A 19,672-nucleotide genomic window follows, 5' to 3' on the forward strand; every position below is an offset into this window, starting at 1 on the left:
CTTTCTAGAGGGCTCGGTGGAAGTCCCGCCTGAGGGATTCAACATGTCACCAGTCGAGATACACGATACGATGTTTGAGGAATGTAGTTTTTTCAAAAAATTGACTAAAGGCGCCTCATCAGAAGAACTTAGCGCCTTATTGACTAAGTTGCGTATTAGTAAGTTTGTAAAGGTATGGATTCCTAAAGTTTAACTAGAACCTCATAAGGGAAAACATCAGTCCTCAGGATATTCCCATTAGCTGCAGGTAAAAAACACTTTGCCCTCTGTTGAAGGACTCATGCCTAAGGGATTATGTAGTGTTATATATGTAAATAACCTTGCATAGGGCGACAACTTAGCATCATCCTAGAAAAAGGCGACGACATGAGGTCGCGTGAAGGGAGGTATCACCTCGCTCTTAAGTTTTCCTCGGCCATGAAGAGAAAAAATATGGGATAAGACGTGTTTTGGGTAATGAATATTTCATATTCGTTACTAACCACACACCCATTGAGAATAGGGATTTAACTATTCATCTTTTGAGTATGGGGTGATGGTCTTTCCCAAGAAAACCTTAGGTATCTGGAACCCTAAAAATATATTATCCTTAAAGGGAATATGATATTCTCAAGTCATACACATCTACTACTACTCAAACAGAACTACACTTCTAGTAGCCATAACATTATCAATCTAACCGCCCGCTTGCAACTCAACATTGTCGATTACCAATAGGGTCTCTCACCTCACGTTAGTTGGTCCCTCACACAATCTCAAAAACACTGTACAAGGCTACTCACCGCTATGAGCTAACCATCACCCCCTAAAACTGTAATATACCTAATGTGGCCTCTGAGTCTCCCTATCCTTGTATAGGGAACACACACACCTTGTACTTTTTGGACAATACAATAACCAAAACGGAATCTGATGAACAAAAGTAATATAGAGATTTTATCAAGTAATAGATCAAGACAATATTTGTCATTGTTGATTTTAGAAAAGCTTTTAAAGTTAAACTTATAAAGAGGGATATTGGGAAATTCATTGGGAGTGACTTCGGAACCTCATCACCTCCTATGAATAGTAGTTTAAAACGATGATCACATGACTTTAGTGTAAAATTATTGTCTTGAACCTAGAAATTTCTACATAAAATTGGAAGATCCTTCTACCAAAATAGATTTTCAAAGTGGGCAAAGTTATGATGGGAAGGCAACCTGTATCTTGTCTCCCTAGGCAAAAATAAGAAAAATATTGTTAGTTTTACAATCTTTATGAAAGGAAATGAAAGAACCATAACATATGTTGATTTTTACTTATGGTGCTTGTTTATCCAGTATGATAAACTCAGTGTGTTTAGGTTCAGAGGGTTGCATAACAAACAAAAGATCTTTTATACGAACATCCAGTTTCCACATATTTTTTGAATAATCAGTGTCCTTGATTGAATCAACTTGCCTTGTCATTGTAAAGTCACTATTTTACAATGATATGAACTCGTGTCAAAGGAAAAGAAAAAACATTTTACCAGAGAGACAGGAAAACAAATAACAATGTAAAATAATATAGAGTAGTAAAAGGAAAAAATACGATCATGTGATCGTTGTTTTGAAACCTAAGTGAAACGAAAACCAAAAAGAAATATGTTAGCAAATGAAAGGTGAAAAACCTTAGAAGAAAATGGTAAAAAGGAAAGGTGTAACATCAAATCGTCCATAAAGAAAAGTTTGAAGCTTTATTCAAGTGCAAAATACACCTGCAAAACAAATACAGTTCAAAAGCCATAAAAACATAAGATTGTTGGTGAAAAATCATCGAATACTTGTTTAGTACCAAAACTACCTAAAATCGTTCATAAACGAATCACTAAAAGTTGATCCAATTGCAAAATACACATGCAAAAGAAATACACTTCAGAAACTATAAAGAACATAAGATTGTAGATGAAAAATCATCCAAAACTTGTTTGTTACCAAAAGAGCCTCTTCTCGTTCATAAACAAAACATTGAAGCCTGATTCAAGTGTGAAATACACATGCAAAAGGAAAACATAACCTTGATGAAAAAAGCATAAAAATATTTGAAGTAACAAAAAAAATCAAAAATCGTTTATGAGCGAAAGATTAAAGCTTGGTTGAATTGTTGAAACGATTTAAAAGCGATAAATAAACGAAAGGAAAGATTGAAGGTTGAAAGAAACATTTCAAAATTAACTTTGTTGTTGAAAAATGCAAAAAATAAAGAGAAAAAAGTGAGGAGAGAAAATAATGCAAAAAAATAAAAAATAAAATAAGTAATGAAAGATAAAGAAAAATGTGAGAATGAAGTGAGAAACTTGAAATTGATATATTAATTTAGGATATGTAGTACTACCTCCGTTCCTATTTGTAAGAGACAAATTGTAACTTTCTTTTGGTCCTTTTTATAAGAGACACATTATAAAATTAAATTTTATTAATTGAGAAATCTCATTTATACCCTTAGTAAACAAAATGCAATATTTATTATTCATTGGACATTAATGTTTTGAAAAGAACGTGCTATGTATATTCCTCATACACATAATGGGTATCTAAAGCCAAACCTATTCAGTTTCCATAGATACACATAATGGGTATCTATAGCCAAGTATATTAACGTGTCACACAGTAATCAATATATAAAGAGATTGCTCACCATTTTCATCTGCCATGGACTTAATTCTAGTAGATGAAAACTAAATTTCTAGTATGATTGAAATGAAACACCAACTCTCTTTATATAAAAAAGACAAATATACTACCAAAATTGGTGGGAAGATTATTTTGGTTTTTAAAATTTGGTGGGAAGATGTATAAAAAAAATAGAGGGAAATTTAATTTGCATCTAATTTTTCACGATGAGAATGTGGAAAGCCAATTTTTTTGTTGTAATTATTTTTGGATAGAATAAATGCTAACCAATTTTTATTATATCAACATTTGACTTAATTATAACATTAATACTACTAAATGTTTAACTTAGGGGTATTTTTGGAAGTACAAGTTTATTTTTCAGAAAAATTAATTAAAAAAAATATTCCTTGGTTTGTGTGATTTCTTATGTTTGTCTCTTACAAATAGGAATGGAGGTAGTATTAATTAGGGAATGACGAAGTAACCACCTAGAAGCTACAGAGAAAGTTCTGTCAATTTAATGTTTTGGAAATACAGAGAAACTTCTGTGGAAAAAAAAAACATACACCAAAGAATATTATCTTTGGTCCGATTCTAATACAGTGAAAGGTTGCATATTTGTATTCTCAACAAGTCAAAGGTTGCACTTGCATCCCACGTTGTATTGATATTATGTGAGTGGAGGAGAGACAATGGTGATCAAGGGAAACATAAAAACAAAAAGTTAAAGAGAAACTATCAATTATAAAATTATTTAAACTCTATTTAGCGTGGCAGAATTTTCAGCTTATAAATTATAAATTATAGTTTTAAATACTTATATTTGATAAAAAAATATGAATTGATAAAAAAATATGAATGGACTGATAAGTTAGTTGATAGTATATAATTTATATTTGATGGTTGATGACTGATAATTTATAATTATGATTATTTATTATTTAATAAATTAATTAAAATATTTTGTAAGAATTGCGGTTCAATTAATTATAAAAAGTAAAAAATGAAAGAAAAATTATTATAAACTAAAATGTTATTTAAAATAACATATAAAAATAAGTTATAAAACAGAAAAATAACAAACAATTTTTTTTATTATAGTAAGAATTAAGCTAAAAATATGTGTCAAACAAAACCTTAGCAGTTTCGTAAAAAATATTATAATTCTTATAAATATTAAAATTAATTTAAAACAATTTATAAATATTGTTTTTAAAACATTCAACTAAGAGTCCATCAATGTTGTATAAAAACATCAAATAAGGGATAAGAATTTGAACTCGCAACAATCTATTCTTAATCTTTAATAAATTGGATTACAACCAATAGATTACTTAACAAAAAAATATTTTTTAAAAACAATTATTTATTTATATCAACAATTTATTTATATTAATGCATAAATATAAATAAATATCAACTTTAATCAATTTAATTATGCATATTCTTTTATGCTCAATAACTTTTTAATTTATACATTAAAAGCCTGTTTAATACTTTCATCAAAAAGAATATTTTACTCAGTCAACTATGTATTTCTTCTATAATTTAAATTTAAATTTTATTTAACTTGAATTTTGAAATGCTTATACAATACCCAGAAATTGTTGGGCATTAGTATGGCCGTCTCATTGTTGACAAGTCAATTTTTTTTTTAAAATTTCAAATCAATGAAAAAGATAAATTATATATAACTTTACATTCTTCATTAATTATACAAGAAAGAAAAATAAAAGATTTGAAAAAAATAATAATAAATCTAAAAAATATATTAAGAAAAAAATATTAACTTTAAATTGAAATTCTAAAATAAATTATAATTTAACAATTTTTTTATTAAAATACATTTTATAATTTAGTACAGAAGTAGTAGTATCATTTAAAAATACTTATACAATCCATATATACTACTAGTACAATTTAATCATTAATATTTCAGAATGACTTACTTATCATTCATTGATTTTTTCTTTTAAAGCATTGCTTGCACTACACTCTTACTCTTAGTCAGTCCGCAGCAAATCGATTGGTAAAGTGAATGAACCAAAATATCTAGCATTTCTTTATGTATAGTCGTCTTTTTGGTTTATTCAGGTCAAATACTATACATCGTCTCTTCCATAGTGGGGAAATAAAAATTTAGTTATTGATTTCCTAATACTCTACTTCTCCCTATTTAAAAGAAATATAAAATTATCAACTCCAAGATTTTACGGCTAATAAATTATAACTAGGGTGGCAAAGTTATAACTAACGAAATAAAACTTATCAGAGCATTTTTTTTAATATATTAATGTCTTATAACTACACTCAAATATAATTTTCTTGCACCACTTTGTTTCTTTCTGGACGTAAATATTAACATAAAAATTTTTAATTTTTTAATTTTAAAAATGTAATATTCGTGAATTTTGTCTTGTCTTTATTTTTTACGGAACAGACTAAAGTTTACGTTCACACCTTCGACTATATCCGTCCTATTTTATGCAAAAATAAATAAATTGTAAGACAAGGTGAGAAGGACATGTTTGTCATTCCTAATTATAAATTCCATGTTAGATCAAATCCTTAATGATTTTATAGTTCTAGTTTATATTTATGGACAAACGAATATTTTTTAAATGAATTTTATTATTAGAGACAAATTCAACATTAATAAAATAATAGTTGACCATTTCCTAATGCACATAGCTTATATAAGCACACCAAGAAAGCAAGAAAAGGAATCCATAAATCTTACCATCAAGTCCTTGCAAATTGTGAGTCCTATCAAAAGAAGTGGAAGAAAAAAAAGAGAAAAAAACACACTCAGAAATCTCATCACCAAGTCTTGCAATTATTCTCATCTAGAGAGCAAAAAAAAGAAAGAGAGAAAGATAGAAATTTAAGGCAACGCCATAAAAATGGCAGATAGTTCAGTATCATTTTTATTGGACAAGCTAAGTTCCTTACTTCAAGAAGAAGTGAATTTACAAAGAGGGGTCCGTGAAGATGTTCAACACATCAAAGATGAACTGGAACGCCACAAAGCCATCTTGATGAAAGCGGATTCAATGGAAGACAAGGACCCTGAACTGAAAGTATGGGTTAAAAGGGTAAGAGAGATTGCTGAAGACATGGAAGATGCTATAGATGAATACAGTATTCGCCTTGTTGATCATCAACAAGGAAACAAATATCAACAAGGAAACAAATATTCTTTTATCCATAGGATGGTTTTTGGCCTCAAGACCCTGGGAGCTAGGCGCAGAATTGCGTCAGATATACAAGGAATCAAATCCAAAGTTGAAGTTCTCTCTAATGAACGTCCAATCATATCTGGTGTAGGTTCAGGCTCAAGTCAAAGGCTTTCATCGAGGCTTGATAGTCAAGGTAACTTTGATCATAATATTTTTGCATACAACAACTATTCAATACACAAATACACAATGAACTCTCCCATAATAAAACTATAGAGGACTCATGTTAATTAATTAACTATTCAATTAAAACTCTATTTAGTTTTGTTATTTAAGTTCATCACAAATTAATTATTACTCTTAAAGGATAAATAGCTAATATAGTTTATTTAAATATATGTGCACTTATTGATATTGATTCCAACAGGTGATGCTCTTTTGTTAGAGGAAGCTGATTTAGTTGGAATTGAACAACCAAAGAAGCAAGTGTGTGATTTGCTTTTCAAAGATGAATCAAATAGAGCTGTGATTTCAATCTATGGTATGGGAGGATTAGGGAAAACAACATTGGCAAAACAAGTCTATGATGATCCAAAAGTCAAGAAACGTTTCAGGATTCATGCTTGGGTTAATCTCTCTCAATCTTACAAGATGGAAGAGTTACTCAAATACCTTTTTCAACAGCTTCATAGTGTCATTGGCAAACCAGTTCCAGAAGCAGTCGGAACGATGAAAATCGAAAAGGTGAAAGAGTCTATCAAGAACTTGCTCCAAGGAAGTAGGTATCTAATTGTGCTCGATAATGTGTGGCATGTGAATGTATGGGATGCTGTGAGGCTTGCTTTGCCTAATAACAACCGCGGAAGTAGAGTGATGATTACCACGCGCAACAGAGATATAGCATCGTATTCTTGTGCTGGATTTGGTAAGAATTTTCACCTTGAATTCTTACCTGAGCAAGAAGCTTGGTCACTTTTTTGTAGGAAGACATTTCAAGGTAACTCGTGTCCGCCTCATCTTGAAGAAGTTTGTAGGAAGATCTTGAAATTGTGTGGAGGGTTGCCGCTAGCAATTGTGGCAGTCAGTGGTGCTTTGGCTACTCGAGGAACGTCAAACATCGAAGAGTGGCAGATAGTTTGCAGAAGTTTTGGATCTGAAATTGATGGCAATGACAAACTGGAGGATATGAAGAAAGTACTTTCGTTAAGTTTCAACGAGTTGCCTTACTATCTTAAATCATGTCTGTTGTATTTAAGCATGTTTCCTGGACGCCATGCTATCGAGCATATGAGATTGATTCGGTTGTGGATAGCTGAAGGGTTTGTAAATGGCGAAGATGGTAAGACACTAGAGGAAGTTGCAGATAGTTACCTTAAGGAGCTTTTGAACAGAAGTTTTCTCCATGTGGTAGAAAAAACTAGTGATGGAAGGATGAAGACTTGTCGCATGCATGATCTTCTAAGAGAAATTGTCAGTTTCAAGTCAAAGGATCAGAACTTTGCAACAATAGCAGGAGATCAAGAATTGGTATGGCCGGAACGAGTTCGTCGTTTATCGGTCATAAATTCGTCATATGATGTACTTAGACAGAATAAGACCAGATTCAAACTTAGGTCTCTGCTAATGTTTGCATTTCCAGACTCACTCAATCTTTTCTCTCTCCATGAATTATGCTCCTACACTGGTGTTAAGTTACTCAGGGTGTTAGATTTGAAGGACTCGCCTTTGGAGGATTTTCCTGCTGAAATTGTCAATCTTTACCTTCTGAAGTATCTAAGTTTGAAGAATACAAAGGTGAAAAGCATTCCAGGTTCCATTAAGAAGCTGCAAAACTTGGAGACATTGAATCTTAAACACACTTATGTCACTGAATTGCCTGTTGAAATTGCGGAGCTGAAACGACTACGCCATCTCCTCGTGTATCGTTACGAGATTGAATCCTATGCTCATTTCCACCTAAGGCATGGATTCAAAGTGGCTGCACCTATAGGAAACATGTTATCTTTACAAAAGCTTTGTTTCATAGAGGTAGATCAAGGAAGTGGAGCATTGATGGTTGAGCTTGGAAAACTCACTCAACTTAGGAGGCTAGGCATTAGAAAAATGAGGAAAGAAGACGGTCCCGCTTTGTGTTCAGCTATTGAGAAAATGATCCATCTTAGATCATTGTCCATAACTGCAATAAACGAAGACGAGATAATCGATATTCACAACATCTCAAAGCCTCCTCAGTATCTTCAGCAGCTATACTTGAGCGGTCGTTTAGAGAAGTTTCCACAATGGATAAACTCTCTCAAGAACTTGTTCCGAGTTTTCTTAAAATGGAGCAGGTTAAAGGAGGACCCTCTTCAGTATCTTCAAAACTTGCCAAATCTTCGACATCTCGAGTTTCTTCAAGTGTACATTGGCGAGACATTGCATTTCAAAGCAGACGGGTTTCCAAATCTAAAAGTTTTAGGCCTCGACGATTTAAAAGGACTGAACTCTATGACAATCGAGGAGGGAGCAATGCAAGGTCTTAAGAAGTTGGTCATCCAACGCTGCGGTTCATTCAAGATTGTACCATTAGGCATTGAACACTTAACTAAGCTAAAAACAATCGAGTTCTTTGATATGCCCGATGAATTGATTACGGCTCTTCGTCCAAACGGAGGGGAAGATTACTGGAGAGTACAACATGTTCCAACGGTTTATTCGACATACTGGAGGGATGGTGGTTGGGATGTTTATTCATTAGAGACTTTTGGGGAGAGAGTGACTGATTCCAATCATAGTACTGCAAAGAGGACTCTTGAGCCTCCTACTCTTTGGAAGGTTTAACATTTTATATCTATTTATGCTGATTTATTTATTCTTTTAACACACTGCGTATATGGCAGTGATGGAAAATTGTTCTTAAGTTTAAGTTTATGTTAAGTTTCATCCAAATAAATCAGGGAGCATAATCTGTTTTGTGTACTCTTTGAAATTAAAGAATAAAAATGTATGTTCAATTTATGGTTCTTTTGTAGCTATCAATTTCCATGACCAGTGCTTATGGGATTCACATTGAACACTGGATTCCTAATATTATCAGTAAAAATGAAACACAAACACCTCAAACGCGGCGACACCGATAATAATTTCTTTTTAAATTAATTAATTAAAAATAATCACAACCTTCGACATTGGTGTCCGACACACAGACACAGACGCGTCTTCAGTTAGAGATGACGATGTTAGATGCTAAATAGTCACTAATAGATAATCTATTACAATATGCAAATAAGATTGCTATAAATGTAAGTAATTAACACATAGAAATTACCTCAATTGCAAAAACCTTCTTCTTCCATGATCTTGATTCTGTCACAGCTAGGTCCTTATAATTTTCTGCTTAAAAACAAACCTGAAGTGAAAAATAATTCAGAATTCTCAAACGGGGAATTAAAGTCGGAAACTACGCTTTCCATTGATGATTGATCGATTCTTTTTATTTGGGGAAACCATGGTTGATCAATATCAACAAATCGCAGTAGCACGAAGATTTTTGAATTTGATCAAAATTGAAAACCTATTAGAAATTAAAAACCAAAATACCTCGCTTTTACACTCACAAAGCTCATCCTCGAAATATAAAATACAAAAAAATGTAGTATAGATAATACTAAGATTGTAAAATGATAGACGTTAAATTTTTTTCATGCAATAATATTTGTGTGATATTTAGTTTTTGCATTAGCTAAGTAAATTAATTTTGTAGAGTTAATTTTATTTAAAAATTTATTGAATATAAAGTTATTTATATTTAAATATATTAAGTTTATACTTGAGTAAAGAAATTACTGTCAAAAATAGATTTCTAACCCCTTCTAATTTATTTTTACCTATCTATTTTGATGTCAATATTAAAAAAGAAACATTTATTTATTTCTGAAGATGAATTTTTAAAATTGTTAAAGCATCTTATTCATATGCATGACAAGTGCTTGGTTTTTATTTATGACCATATAATTTAGGTTTAATTGAATTTGTGGTCATTTAACTTAATTCTTTGTTTTAGGTTGATCTTTTATTTAATAAATATTAGTATTTGGTCTCTTAAATATATTTGTATGTCATATTTATTTTTGTTAATTTTTTTTAGAGCAAATATTACGTTTTATCTGCCGCTTGCAATGGTCTTATAGTTGTCAGCGGTGCACACTAACATGAGATATTTCTTTTTTTTCCAGGTGATTTGAAACAATTGATTCATATAACATGCAAAATAATATAGGATGAAATGATAAAGATGATTGGAAGGTGTTTTAGGTCACTGCATGTTATCACCTTTCGAGTTTGCACAATAAAGAGAATCATGATGATAGCTACTCTCAGTCAATTAGTATGATGACTCACATAAATAAGTTGGTGCAAGATTATGAACAAGCGAAAGCTTCAACTAATATAAGCACGGAACATTATAGGAAATTGAAATTGATAAAAAGGAAAACTCATGTAATGGGAATGGTGAAGTTGAATACAGATGGTATCAAAGACAAGAAAGGAAATGCAGGATGCAGAGGAATTATTAGAGGCAATGAGAGAGTGTGGCTAGGGGGATTCTCGAAGTCTATTAGAGTGTGTGATATTTATACAATAGAGTTGTGGGAGTTTACGAAGGTCTGCAACTTGCATAGATTGGGTTTTACAAATATTGATATTAATGTTGACTTTCAACAAGTGGTTACTGATATAAATACAAACAACTCAAGCAACATCATGGGAAGGAAGCTGATCTCCAAAATCATCATATTTTCAACAAGATAATGACATTAAAATCACTCATGTCTACCGCGAGGCAAACTTATGTGCGCTCTAGCGAGAAATGAAATTTCTTATCTGAATAATATGTGTAATTTTGATTATTGTCCGTCTTTCATTACTCACTTGCTTGAAAGTGACTTAATAAGGTTTTCAATCCCTCGGTTAGTTCTGGTGTAATCTCTTTTTTGGGCTTAGATCCTCTTTTAAATATATATATAAAATCAAGTTTTATTGACTTGACATCTCAAGTCGCAATTTTTGCTCTTAGATGATTCAATGTAACTCATCATCAATGGATATATTAGATTGCTTTCATAAACGTCACTTGAACATATTTTCCATTTTCATTTTCTAGGGTTCTTTGTTCATCTTATTTTATATTTTAGTTTCATATTCTTACCCAATTCATCTTTTTCCCTGAATTTAATTCGTTTTTATCCCAATTTGTTGCTTTAGAATATCCAATAATCTCATGATTTCATATTGTTCATGTTCGTCTCCATCTTTTTCTTAATATGTAAAATCTCAAGTGCAATATGTGTTCATCTCCATGTACAACTCGTTCTAAAATTTGAGATCTACATGCGGTTTGCCTCAAATCAACCAAACATGTGTTTTAGTTGGACTTGTACTACGAAGGCATAAAATGAGGTGATTTTATTATCAAGCGGATATCATTCTTCGTGGTTGATATTACAAATTTGAATTTTGACAAAAATTTACGGGGTTGTAGAAACTAAAAAAAACTACACTGACAAATGATGTAATTTTTTTAGTTGGCTTGATAATAACATTATTAATGAAATGAATTTCAAGATTGAAAGACATAACAAAAAAATTTAAAAATTGAAGAATCAACATGCAAACACGAAAAAATGGTTGAAGATGTCAATATTGTTGTTTGGAGTTGAATTTAGTGTTAGTAACAATGTTCTTTGCAACTGAAAAAACTTATTATGAGGGTTCAATTGATTTGAAATAATATATTGTATTGTTATTTGGAATTGATAATGTTAGTAACAATGTTATTGTCATTTTTTTTGTTTAAGGTATTTTGTACTGTCAATTGAAAATTATGTTGTAATTTTTTGTTTAATTTAATGTGGTATTTTGTCTAAATTATGTCCTTGTAAATTTATATTTTGAAGTTAAGTTATTTAACTTGTGTTATATAAAACACTTGTTGCAAAATATGTGTGCAACTTTGTGCATCATATTATTATAAAACTTTTAAAGCTATGTTATAAAATTTGTGTGCAATTATGTACATCATATTGTGTTATAAAACCATTGTCATATAAAATATGTGTTATTAAATATTTAAAATTATTTTATAAATATTATATACAAATCTATCATATAAAACATGTGTGCAACTTTGTGATATAAAACTACAGTAGAACTATTAATTAATACCTAAAACTTGTGATATAAAATCTATGTGCAACCAATTAATCATCAATGACTTATGTAAATTAGACATAATAATCATATTGTCTCTGCGGGATTAACTTTAGGAATTAATATAAATAAAGAAATTTCACTTTATTAGCATGTATATGAAAACCTTAGAAATTAATATAAATAAAGAAATTTCATTTTATTAGAGCGTAGAAGATTTATCCGATGTGCTTATATAGCTAAGCAAGTGTGCATAGGTAGGCAAGCATGGAAGATAAACTTCTAACTAGTTCTTAACCATCTAACGAACTTAACTAAGTTTGAGAGAAGTTAGTTATGTGTGTAACAATCAGAACTAACTTGAGTTATCAATATCATTGTGTAACATCTATCCTTTCTCAATTTGAAGGACATATGTTAGTCATCCCCAACTTAGATAAAAGAATGTTCAGAGACCTGAGTAAAGCATCTTTCCTTCATTATCTTAAACTTATTGATGTAGTCGTCTATTGATTCAGTCAACTTTCGCCTCATACTAGCTAACTCTTTTAGGCTAATTTTGGACTGACCCGTGTAAAATTGTTTATGGAATACTCTTTCCAGTTGGATACAAATACATATGGAACATGGGGGTAAGGTGGTAAACTTTGTGAAAATATTTTTAGTCAAGGAATTTAGGAAGAATTTCATTTTTAAATTCTCGTTATTGACTATATCTCCTGCCTCAGACTGATACCTTGCCACATGTTTGATAGTAAATTCATTAGTATCCCCTGCAAACTTAGTGAACTTTGGGATCTTCCAATCCCTTGGTAATTATGTCTACAATACATAGTCAGATAAATGCGGAAACAAAATTTATCATATGCATCCCGACAACATATTTTTATGTCCCCCAAAATTGTTGTGTTGGCATTTCTAACTGCTTGGTATGCATCTTGGTTTCTATGCACCAACACTACCTCAAAGTCACTCTGGCCCGTATTACCCTCGACTACCCGGGTACGGGCGGCTCGACGAGTATTGCCTATTTTAGTATCTGATTGTTAGGCACTGGCTGGATAGGCGCTTGAGGAGCGTCAAAAAATTTAGCAATCTGACTCATTTGTTGTGCTAATTGTTGGTAACTATGATTAGTGTTATAAATCAAAGGATTGAACATTATGCCTATTTTTTGTGTAAGCATGTTAACCATTTTGTGATTACTCTCATTCATTTGTTGTCTTACTGACTGGAAATAATTGTTGGTTATGGGTAGCATACTTGGAGGAGTATATCCTAAACCTCTTGATTGTCATGCCATTCAACCAGGGTTGTTAACACCAAACTTTGATGCTAAGTATGGGTTAATAAGGGACACAATAGTCATTGCATTATCTGCATATGTAGATGCACTAGGGTGTAGGCTTCTCGTCATAGCAGTTGGCATGTCGTAAGGTTGTTCTCTACCACTTAGAGGTAACGTGAAACTTAAGAGAAAATGAGGCTTTTGGTTTCCTATCATGTTTTGTGTAACCATAATGGTAGCATACGCACTTGTTAGTTGCGGTAAGGATGCCATCATTTCTGGTGATACAATCAACATAGTTATTTGACTTATAATGGTAGGCATTTCTCCAACGGAAGTTAAAGTTTCTACATGACCAACCGTCAGTGCAACTGGTTGTTCTTATGAGTTTGGAGCATTGTTCTGAGAATGGGAAGGTTTTTAGACAGTGGACGTGTCGTTTCATAGAAAGTCTTTCCACTCCTCAGACACATACACACTTGGCAAGCGAAGCCATTTCATGAATGAAGAACAAAATTTGGACAAAAAGAACACAACTTTTCTGCAAAAATACATTTTTTACACAAAAGGTTCCCACTGGGCACGCAATTTGTTTATTGGTGTTTTTAGTAGATAATCACGAGTTTATTTCACTTAAAATATTAACTTAAAAAATCTCAAAGATAATTTATGTAAAGAAAATATACAATGAAAAATGTGTGATTTGGATTTAAAATGATTGGGTAATAAATCAACTGAATACAAGCAGTAAACTTTTGTTAAAGATAAACAGAAATAATAAAAGTAAACAAAGTAAATGTCATTAACTGTAAATGCTTGAAATACAAAGGATTTGCGAAAATCTAAAGAGTGGTCGCAAACACACATTTCTTACAAACTATTTTGCTCGATGACTTGGGTACTCTAGTTCTACAGAGAATGCATGAGAATTTTGTGACCCTAAAGTCAAGGCATGTGCTTGCTTTATATACTAATCCTAAAATAATCGTCAATAAAATTTGTTGGTTACATGTTCAACGTGTGTCATGCTACGTGTGTTACTTTTGCTTTAACTTGCTCTCATGCGTCTTCAAAGAGAAATTGCTGCAAACCAAACAAAACATGGTGATAATTGTGTTGATAACCGTGTCTGAAGGCTTTAATTTTAATTGCCCTTGTCGCAAGCAGATACATCTCCATATCACATAACCTTTGAACTTGAAAATACCCAAAGTCCTTAACACTAAAAAGTTTCGACTTTAACGTCGTGTATAAGAGTTACTATGTGATCTTTCAAAATCATGAATATTTTAGAAGATAGTAATCTTAATCTTGTGGATCTGTTCCTGAGACTCCTCCAAACCATTCTTGACTTCAATCCCGCTTATGGGTCAGTCAAACTAATAGGTCAATACAATTAATATGTCGAAGCTTTTGGCTTAAGCTTTAGACGCTTAGTAATGTCGATGTAGCTATAACCATCAGTGTGTTGACTTTTCACTCAGCTAAAAATCCCAAGCTAATAAATATATATGTTGATTTAGAAAATAGTGATATGGAACATCATTTTGGTAATCAATTGTTTGATGAGTCGATAGTTATAAAAGATGAAAGTGTCTAATGGTTTAGGAATGGTGTATTGGAACAATAATTGATAAATATATTATAGATAATTAAGCATTTAGATATGAGTCTCAATTGATAAATACAAATTTAACAGGTATTATATAAAGTTCATTGAGATGTTAGTTGTTTGTGTCATGTATATCATTGTGTCCTGCTCAACTTCATAACAAGAATTGTATTTGTATCATTGTGGCATAAAAAATTCACTAGATAGATAGAGGCTAAATTCATTGTTGAAGCTTGAAAAACATCATTTGAATGAATGAACATACTTCTTTATATGGAAAGTAACACACAAAATTTCTCATTAAAAAAAATCATGTATGTGAAAAAACTCTTTTGTCCTTTTTACTTTTTGAATACAAGTTGCACATGGTCATCCTTATGAGTTAATTACATAAGTTCAAAGAATGTTTAACTTCAAATGATATATTTTAATATGCAATACTCATAAATCTCCTAACCTTTTTTATTTTTTGAGTAAAGTAAATAATCCAAAAGCATGATGATGATTATTGATAACGATAGTTGACGCAATTAAAAATAAGTTACTGATTAGTGTATGGAACTAATGAATTAATCTTCATTGTTATTTTCTATGTGTCCAGGAAATTTCCCAAGTTCGAACGGTTTACTCTTACTTTGGTGAGAGTAAGTCTCTGAATTCTTATTCTGATGTAACTAAAAACACTTTGAAACATAGATACAAGGCAGTAATGGCCAAAGGTTTAGGCTTAGATTGCACTACATATCAAAAGGTTTCTTGAGGTGGGTCAATTTGATCATCCAATATTTTTTCATCAAAACTTTATGCATCTTTTAGTTTAACACATTATAAAACATCTTCCTTTGAAATGTGGGTTGACATTGTACTTATTCAGCACCTTATTATTGTTGTTGAGATTTGTTTTGTAGTACTGATTGTTGAAGATGGTTTGTTAATTGTCCTCATGAGACCCTTTTGTCCCAAGAAACCATTTCTTTGGAAGCATAACAAGCCAATGCATGTGTATTAGTTAAACCAGTGTCATACCCTAATTTTTCCCGAGAATTTCAAAACTTTCATGCATCCGAATTTACTTTACTTTGCATCATCTGCATAACATAACATGCCTTTCATCAAACATAATGCCTAAAACGTCGACCATAATAATTTCCAGTTTTACAGACAGACCGGTTGAATCATTTCTCAAATATGCGTAAATTTAGCGGGCGAAAAAATTTAGAGGTCGGGCTTACAGACATAAATTTTATTAATCTACGGTCGCGTAGTATAACCTGGTGTGTCCGTTTTATTTTTTCAACTCCTTTTACGACCATGTTTTGATCAGACTGAGCTTTTTCAACCAAACATTTTTTACTTTAAAATTTGATCAAAACTTGCCTGTTTTCCATAAGTTTATTTTGTGCTGATCATTTTAGTGCATTCATTTTAATTTTTTGTGTATTTTCGCGCTCGATTTTTATTTATTTTTAATCCTTTTATTTTTGTCTTTTTATCTAATTGTTCGAAAATAAAATAGAATTTACCATACATTTAATTTGATGTTATCATGTTTATTTTTAAATGCATAAATTTTTATTTTACTTATTTTATTTTAACTCACTTCTACACTAAAAGATATTTGAAAATTAAAAACTGACTTTGTTTTTTTTAAATAACGAGAAGAGAAACGTGGACATATGTTTTCTTCATTGAAGTCTACTACACACCACAAATTCCAATTTCCAGCTAGCACATATCACAAATGTACATCACTAATAAAGTTGGTAGCGGTTTTCTTGATGGAGGAGGAAAATAATTGAGAAGAATAAATATACTCCCTCTAATTATACATAGTCACACGTCCCAATACAAGATGAAAACGGTTTTACAAAAGGTGGGGGAGCAAAACGCATTAGAGGAGAGAGGGGAGATCATGTTTTTTACCATTCACCCACTTGATACTCTCTCTTCAAAGAATTCAAGTGAAAGAAACAAAAAGAATAGTTTTTCCTACATTTTTCATGACCCATTCATCTCTCTCTCAGTTCAAATAAGCAACATGAAATTGAAGAAAAAAAGGTGGAAAAAAAGTGATTTCCTCTTCTTACTTCTAAATTCAACAAAGGCCCTTGTTACTTATTTTTGCACACTGAGTAACAAACATCACCATACAGTAACATGAATCATACGTATTATTGTGAAAATGATGCTGAAATTATAAAGTATAATTGGTTTCTTGATCGATAAGAAACCCACAAGGGTAGAAAAGAAGAAAACAATAAGAATACAATAAAACTGGTTATAAATGGTTATTCTTTACTTTCTCTTTGAAACAAGATTACAAGTGTTACAGAATTAAAAAATAACCTCTCTCATCTTAATTAAGATTTGCCTTGTGCAATGATGAGAGACTAGTATATTATTTATAAGAAAACTAACAAACAAAACGAATGGGTTTTTACACACAGGCCCATTACACAAGCTAACTTAGAGAGCAAACTAATTTAAATAATTAGACATAACAAACAGTCCCAATTCGACATGTTAACGATCCTAGCATACTTCAACTACAACATGTGATCAAACTTCGACGACATGCTAAGGTCATACAGAATTATTGAACCAAGAAGCTGCCCTTCGACCATACTAGAGTTCGATCTAATATCTCATAGATCTCCACCTTGGAACAAAGTCTATAACATCACGGGAACAAACTAGCTTTCTTCATGCAGCTTTATCAACTGCATACAGTGGAAAAACTTGCAACTTGGTAATGTCTTGGTGATCATATTAGCAACATTGTGATCTGTCGTAACCTTTAGCACTTGGACTTCTCTACACTCGATTACCCCTACGACAAAATACAGCTTCACATCGATGTGTTTGGTTCGCTCATGATAGGCTGCATTCTTCGGCATGTGCATAACACTTTGACTATCACATTTAACAGTGATAACTCGACCTTGAAGTTTTAGTTCATTGGCAAAACCTTCAAACTACAATGCTTCTTTCACAACTTCAGTGATGTCGATATATTCTGCTTCAGTGGTTGATAAGGCAACAACCTTCTGAAGCGTTGCTTTCCAACTAATTGTTGTGCCAAACATAGTGAACACATATCCATAAATAGAATTTCTAGAAGCCATACAACCTACATAATCAGAGTCGACATACCCCTCGGTTTCTGCTTTACTATTTTCACAACATGCTCCCCCATAAATTAGGACTTTGTTTAGAGACCCATTTATGTATCTTAGAATCCACTTCAATGCTTGCCAGTGAGCCTTTCCAGGATTCACCATGTACCTTCTTACAAGACTTACTGCATATGTTATGTCGGGTCTAGTACATACCATATCATACATCAAAGAACCTACTATGTTAGCATATGGGATGTTATTCATATAAGCTCTTTCAACCTCAGTACTTGGACGCTGATATGTACTCAGTTTGAATTGAGGGTTTGCGGAGTCACAACATGCTTTGAATTTGACATACCAAACTTGTCGAGAATCTTTTGTAGGTGTGTCTCTTGAGATAAGCATAATTTCAATTGTTTTCTATCTCTTTGGATACCAATCCCAAGAATCCTGAATGCTTCTCCCAGATCCTTTATATCGAACTCCTTATTGAGTTTAACCTTCACCTTCATTACATCCTCGACATTGTTGCTTGCTATGAGAATATCATCCATATAAAGCAACAAAATAACAAATGAATTTCCAGGTCAAAATCTGAAGTAAACATAGTGGTCGAACTAACTTCTAATGAAATTTGTGTGTGCCATGAACTTGTCGAATCCCTTATTCCACTACAGAGGAGATTATTTCAGTCCATATCAAGATCTATTTAGCTTGCACACATAATTTTCCTTACCATTTTCTGTATGCCTTTCAGGTTGCCTCATCAGGATTGTTTCATCTAGATCTCCATATAAGAAAGTAGTATTCATATCCATTTGTTCCAGTTCTAGGTAGAATTGTGCGACTATGGCAAGTAACATTCGAATAGACTCGTGCTTCACAACAGGATAGAACACGTCATTAAAGTCGACACCTTCTTTTTGAGTGAAACCCCTTGTGACCAATCTTGCCTTATATCTCTTCGACGTCACTCATTCGATTCCTTCCTTAACTTTGAAAACCCACTAACAGTTGACTAACCTGGCTCTAGTAGGTTGCTTGATCAGTTCCCAGGTGTGGTTACCATGAATAGACTTCTTGTCATCATCCATGTCCTTCGACCATTTAGTCTTGTTTTGACTTCTCAAAACTTCCTTATAATTTATAGGTTCTTCATCTAGAACCTCACTTGCAAAGATTAAGGCATACGCTATGAGATTTACATACCCAAGTCTTTAAGGTGGCTTGATGACTCTTCTCGGCCTATCTCTTGCCAACAGGTAGTCATCGATAATTTCCTCATCTTCCTCAGTATCTTCAGCATCTTGTGCTTCTTCTTCAAATTGATCTGGGATACACAATTCAACATCGACATGCTCCACCTCAATAAGAATATCTTCTTGTTCCATCTCTTCTTCAGACATCTGTGCACTTCGACTAACATCGTCAGTTTTCTTGAAAGCCATCTCAGCTTCATTGAAAACTACATTTCAATTGGTGATACACCTCTTGTGACCTGGCTATAGGCACCATAGCCTATAAGCTTTGACTCCTTCAGGATAACCCATGAACATGCATCTCAGAGCTCTAGGTTCGACCGTGTCCTGCCTAACGAAAGCATAGGCTATGCATCCAAATACTATAAGTTTGTCGAGATTTGATGG

The 19,672-nt window shown here is 32.3% G+C and overlaps 1 protein-coding gene and 1 long non-coding RNA gene across 2 annotated transcripts; one reads left to right on the top strand and one right to left on the bottom strand.

Moving 5' to 3' along the window:
• Positions 1 to 913: 913 nt before the first annotated feature.
• Positions 914 to 9,389, bottom strand: LOC127119817 (uncharacterized). The gene is made up of 3 exons (XR_007802922.1): positions 9,126 to 9,389; positions 5,380 to 5,713; positions 914 to 1,217 (listed from the first exon to the last, which is right to left on the bottom strand). It is a non-coding gene; the product is annotated as an uncharacterized LOC127119817 (long non-coding RNA).
• LOC127119814 (disease resistance protein RPM1) lies at positions 5,543 to 8,815 on the top strand. Its single transcript, XM_051050145.1, has 2 exons — positions 5,543 to 6,011; positions 6,246 to 8,815. The coding sequence occupies exons 1-2, from the start codon at positions 5,543 to 5,545 to the stop codon at positions 8,636 to 8,638; spliced, it is 2,862 nt and encodes a 953-aa protein (XP_050906102.1). The 3' UTR covers positions 8,639 to 8,815.
• Positions 9,390 to 19,672: the final 10,283 nt, after the last annotated feature.

Source organism: Lathyrus oleraceus, chromosome 2, assembly GCF_024323335.1.
Source record: "Lathyrus oleraceus cultivar Zhongwan6 chromosome 2, CAAS_Psat_ZW6_1.0, whole genome shotgun sequence".
Taxonomy (NCBI): Eukaryota; Viridiplantae; Streptophyta; class Magnoliopsida; order Fabales; family Fabaceae; genus Lathyrus; species Lathyrus oleraceus.